The sequence below is a fragment of the Lipotes vexillifer genome, unplaced genomic scaffold, assembly GCF_000442215.2.
Source record: "Lipotes vexillifer unplaced genomic scaffold, Lipotes_vexillifer_v1.1 scaffold3041, whole genome shotgun sequence".
Lineage (NCBI taxonomy): Eukaryota > Metazoa > Chordata > Mammalia > Artiodactyla > Lipotidae > Lipotes > Lipotes vexillifer.
This window is the reverse complement of record NW_006778847.1, coordinates 32280-37566: the sequence shown is the minus strand read 5'-3', so window position 1 is coordinate 37566 and position 5287 is coordinate 32280. Positions and strand designations below refer to the sequence as shown.

The 5287-nt window shown below is 53.8% G+C and overlaps 1 protein-coding gene across 1 annotated transcript in view; it reads right to left on the bottom strand.

Annotated features, from left to right (window-relative positions):
• Positions 1–5174: 5174 nt before the first annotated feature.
• ACAD9 (acyl-CoA dehydrogenase family member 9) overlaps positions 5175–5287 on the bottom strand; it is a 23528-nt gene continuing 23415 nt past the window's right edge. Inside the window, exon 16 of the mRNA XM_007452017.1 lies at positions 5175–5275. Within this exon, the coding sequence (XP_007452079.1) occupies positions 5175–5275 (101 nt within the window). The remainder of the gene's footprint in view (positions 5276–5287) is intronic.

The following is a 5287-nucleotide window of genomic DNA, read 5'->3' as shown; positions in this document are numbered from 1 at the left end:
CTGTGTATGTGTTCATGTGAACCGCCTAACTTATATCTCCTCGCTACCTATTTCTTTTAGTAACCCTAGGTTTACTTTGAAAGTCGGTGAGTCTGTTTCTATTTTGTAAACTAGTTCAGTTGTATGTATGTTTCCATTCCTCCTATAAGTGATATTATATACTATGGGTCCTCCTCTATCTGGCTGACGTCACTCAGTGTTTGGGCATCCCAGGTCCACCCATGTTGCTTCTAATGGCATTGTTTCACTCTTTCTCCTGGCTGAGTAACAGTCCCTTCTATACACGTAGGAACTCCTCTTTATGTATTCATCACTTTCGAGACTATTTGTTTTTGTTTCTTGGCAGTTGTAAGGAGTGCAGCAATGAACGTTGGGGTGCTTGTGTCTTTCTGAATTATGGATTTTCCCGAATAATGCCCGGAATTGGGACTGCAAAAGTATAGGGTCACTCTGTCTTTAGTTTTCTAGGAACTGGGATACAGTGCTTTCTACTGGCGGTCATCAGTGTACATTTCCACTCACCGAACGGGAAGGTTCCCTTTTCTCCACACTCACTCCCCCATCGATTGTCTGGAGACTTTTTCGTCCTGGCCATTTTGCATGCCGTGAGGCGATGCCTCGCTCTACGTTGGATTGCATTTCTCCAATATGGAGCAATGTTCTGCATAGTGCTGTGGTGTGAATTTTTTTTAAACAATGTGAGTAAACTTTCCCTCTTGAAATTGGCTTCTGGAAAGTCTGTGTTTTGGGCATTCTTTTTCGGTTACCTAACTCAGATCACTTTTGAGAACACGTGTCATTACAAACCCCACAGACTTGTAAATATGAGGTGGCCTGAAGCACCGGTTGTCAAGTTGTTGTTACGGAAAACGTCCACAGGGCGGCAGCATTTCTTCGTGCCCAACTCTTGTTCCTCGGCAACCAAAAGCTCTAGGCAGAGTCATCTTACTGGGTGTGAATTAGTAGGGGAAGGTGCCAGAGGGAACACCCAAGGGCTCGTGTGTCACTACCGCTTCCCCGTTAAGATTCTCGCCCCGGAAAATTGCGAAGCCTGGCTAAAGCACCCTGCTGGGGATGCTGCGGTGTGAAGGTGGGGTGACTCCTGGCAAGGAGGCTGGAGGTGGGAACCTCAATGCCAGCAGCCGTGGAGACTCGGTCACTTTTTGAATCTCCTGCAGCCTAGATGGTCCCCTATGGTTGGGGTGAACTTGGCTTCCTCTTAGCTCTAGAAAGGTCCACCTAGATTCTGAAGTTTTGCTTTCCCCCAGAGAGGAAGAGACGGTACAGCTTTAAGGGGCTGCATTTGCAGCCACATCGTCCTCAGTTCTCTCTGGGCTCCACCTCAGTGCCCCCTTGGGACCCCAGGCTGCTCAGGCTGCGGGGATGTGACGCCAGTGCATATCACCGTGGCTCGAGGTGAAAAGTGTACCCATGTCTTTACTTTTGCAGTCATTTTTAGTTTAAGTCTTATGGTATGTTTCAGTAGGGGTAATTTACAGTGTGGTGTTTGGTGAAGGTGTACAGCAACCTTATTCACTTATTGATATTCATGTATGTATTGTATTTCAAATTCTTTTCACATGTTATTGCATAACGTTGAAAAGAGTTCCCTTTGCTTTACAGGAGGTCCATGCTGATTATCCATCAAGTGTGTATGTATATATATATATATATATATATATATATACACACATATACACACACACACGCACATATGCATATGCACATATATATATATACACACACACACATTTATAAATATAGATGTGTGTATATGAAGGTCGACCTCCTAATTTATCCTTTGCGTCCACTTTTTCTTTTTGTGAGCCCTACGTTCGTTTTCCAAGTGTATAATAAGTGTGTTGCTGTTTTGTAAATGAGTTCACGTGTATCTCTTGTTCAGTCCTAGGTTTAAGTGATATCATATGCTATTCGTCTTCCTCTGTCTGACTCGCTTCACCTACTGTATGAGCATCCCAGGTCCATGCATCTTGCTGCCAATAGCATTATTTCATTGTTTTTTATGGCTGAGTAATAGTCCATTGTATATACATACCACATTGTCTGTATCCAGTCATCTGTCGGTGGACATTTTGGTTGTTTCTGTGTCCTTGCTGTTGGAACTATAACTGTGGGGCGCCTGGTTTATTTCCAATTATCGGTTTCTCCAGATACATGCCCAGGTGTGCTCCTGGGGCTGGGCTCCTTTTACTTTCGTTAAACTTTGATACTGTCCTTTATGGTGGCTTTTACCAATGCACATTCCCACAAAAATATAGGAGGGTTCAACTTTTTCGGTCCTCGAATTTCATTGTCAACAGTGAGGGCTTGTCTCCATGGCCCTTTTGCAAGGGGTCTGTTTATGCTCTCAGGACAGATACCTGCAGTGCAGCCGTGTCCCAGAGATCAGCTGGCTGGATACACACTGACAGTTGCTGGCGAGCAGGTCGCTTGTGAGGAATGACTGGTGTCTCTTTTTCCAGAAAAACATCTCGGGGGCCTACGAGGTCAGCAAGAAGTCTCCCAAGTCTGTTGTGAAGGTGATCAAGATCTCATCCCCAGCCAAGGATGCTGTCTATAACTATAGTATCCAGACCCTGAACTCTACAGAGCTTGTAAAGGAGGAGCTGTGTCGAGAGATGGCCAAGGTGAGTTAAGGCACAGGGTGGGGAGCTCCAGCCACACACCTCCACTCCAGGCAGGGCAGGGGGGGGGGGGGTCCTCCGGAGTGGGGAGTAGCGCCAGCTCAGAGAGGCGTGAACCCTCTACATGCCAAGTTGAGCTCAGAGGCCCCCAGCGCTTGTCCAGGTGTGCGTGGCTGTGAACGGCCGCAGGTTCTGGGCTCTTGGTAACCCTTCATTGCTGCCTAGGAAAGGGAGCCTAACCCAGCGCGGAAAGCCTGGGCTTAGGCTTCCTTCCTGCCTTGATCACTTCAGGAAAGGGCCCTGTCAAAGGGGACAGGGACGTGGCCCTCACTGGGCTGCTGCCTGGCTCTGGTAACCAGCATGCACCCTGCACCGCCAGGAGCCAGCATCCTGCCCCCATGACTGGCAGCCGGTCAGCCCCACTGAGGTCGGCTGTCAGCCCATCTGTCCACGTCTGCTCGCGTTTCCAGGAGCCGAGGAAGAGACCCTCGTACTCCCAGAGCTACCTGTCAGCCACAGTGGAGCCTCAGGCTGCAGAGGAGAGGATAGAAGCCGAGCGGAAGCCCCGTGGCATCTGGTTCACAGCCAGCGGGTCCCAAGCGACCGGTCTTCACAGCACGGGCAGGACACATCACCTGGGGCTGCCACCCCTCGGCGCCGTGACAGAGGTGGGTGGCGGGAGTGGGTCTCTGGTGGGCGTCCGCAGGGGCCTCCCCCTGACCTGCTGCCCCCCATTGTAGGAGTGGAGGGAGAAAGCACTGTTTGCTAACGTACTGGAGCCGGTGCTGCACCGAGAGAGCCAGGGCTGGGACGGGCGCCCCCAGGACTTGGATCTGTATACACAGCCGCCGCCGTTCTTGGAGCTGCCGCCCCCTCCCGCACCAAAGCCCGGGACAGGTAACTGTGGGCGGCACCCGTTCTGTTTTAGCAGCCACACTCCTGGGCTGGGAAATCAGGAGTCGGCCGGGGGCTGGCGTCAGAGCGCAGGCTGGCTGGAACTTCTGGTTCCAGCTGGATTCATCACTTGCTGTGTGACGGGGGGCAGGTCCCGCCACCGCTCTGGGCTTGGTTTCTATGAAAGGGAGGCGTTGGAAGGTAGGGCTAAGGGCTTTCAGGCTTCACACTGTGTTACCCATGACCAGCCTCGGGAGGCTCTGGGCGCTGCTGGGCCCTTCCGGCTCCCAGACACAGCCGGTTGGCACCCGTGGGGGCGGGCGGGGGCCTCCAAGTCCTCTTCATCCCCCCGTTTGTGAAGAGGAACCAGAAATCATTTATAGGTAGAGAGAACCAGACCTGTGACTTAACAGAACCAGAATCTTCAGGGAGAATGAGTTGATCTGGCCACAGACCCCTTGGCCAGAAAGCTAGACTGAACAAGCAGTGGAGTGCTTTCCTTCCCTAACTCCTAAGGGCTGCTGGTAACAGCTCCGTGAAACCGGAGGATGTGCTGACAAGCTGCTGAAACTGGTCTCTCCCCTCCTCTGGACTGTGCCACCTCCCTTCAGTAGAGGCCCCAGGCTCTGGGGCCGCAGGCAGGGTCCCAGGCTCACGGTCACTGCTGTGGTCCAGCCCAGGGACAGCAGGCTCGCTGCTCCGGCCCTTCCCAGCGCCAGTTCCCAGGGCACACAGCTGAAGACACACGGGTGAGAACAGCTCCCCGCAGGCTGCTCTCCTGGCACCGGGTGAGAAGCCGTGACCTCTCCATCCACGCCAGCAAAGAAGCTAGGGTGTCATCGGGAAGATGAGCTGCCTAGCCCCGCAGGTGGATGACGGCTCCTCCTCCCAGGCCTGAAGCCTGGCTGCCTCAAGGCAACGCCTGTGATGGGCAAAGCACTGGGAACCGCCCGCGCGGGAAGCCTGCCAGGTGAGCACACCGGGCTGGGTGTTCAGAGGCCCGTCTGTGCCGCCAAAAGATGCTGCTCGTCCTTGTCAAGCAGCAGGGAAGCGCCAGCTGGAAGCAGCACCTGCTGTCAGGCAGCAGCAACATCACCTGCGCAGGACCAAACCTGCACGGCGTCGTGACCCGGGCACCTGCCCCCCTGCTCCTGGAGCCCTCTTCTCACACACGAGGACAAAGAGCCCTGGAAGCCACCACCACCGTGGGGAGCGCAGGGTCAAGAGGTTGTGAGGCTGGCTCTGAGGAAACAGGTGCCCAGTGCAGCAAACACTAGAGGGGAAACGCGAACTGTCCTCTTCCTTTGCTGCCTGTAGCTTAAAGAATGACACATACGCGGTTTTCAAGCTGTTTCTTGGAGAACGTGTGGTCTGGCAGAAATGGCCACCCTGCAGAGACCCGGCCCTACCACCCCAGGCCAGCTTCCACCCTGAAGCCTCCCGGTCAGGCGAGTCTCAGCAGCTCCGCGCTCTCCCCGTGTCCGCTCAGAGCCCGGGATCGTGTCGGGCAGCAGTGCCCACGGGGGCCTCGAGAAAGCCCGTCAGGGAACCTGGTCAGCTTGTAATAAAGCAAGTTCTCTACCTTCTGGAAGGCGTGTGTCGGGCGGACAGCAGCAGCGACGCTGTCCCCCTGCTTCAGGACGTCCAGTCCAGAGGGTGGGCACAGACGTAGGCTCGCTTCTCTAGAACCTGCTGGGACACTTTCTTGATCAGTTCATCGAGATTTTCCGGAGAATCTGGGAGGGAAA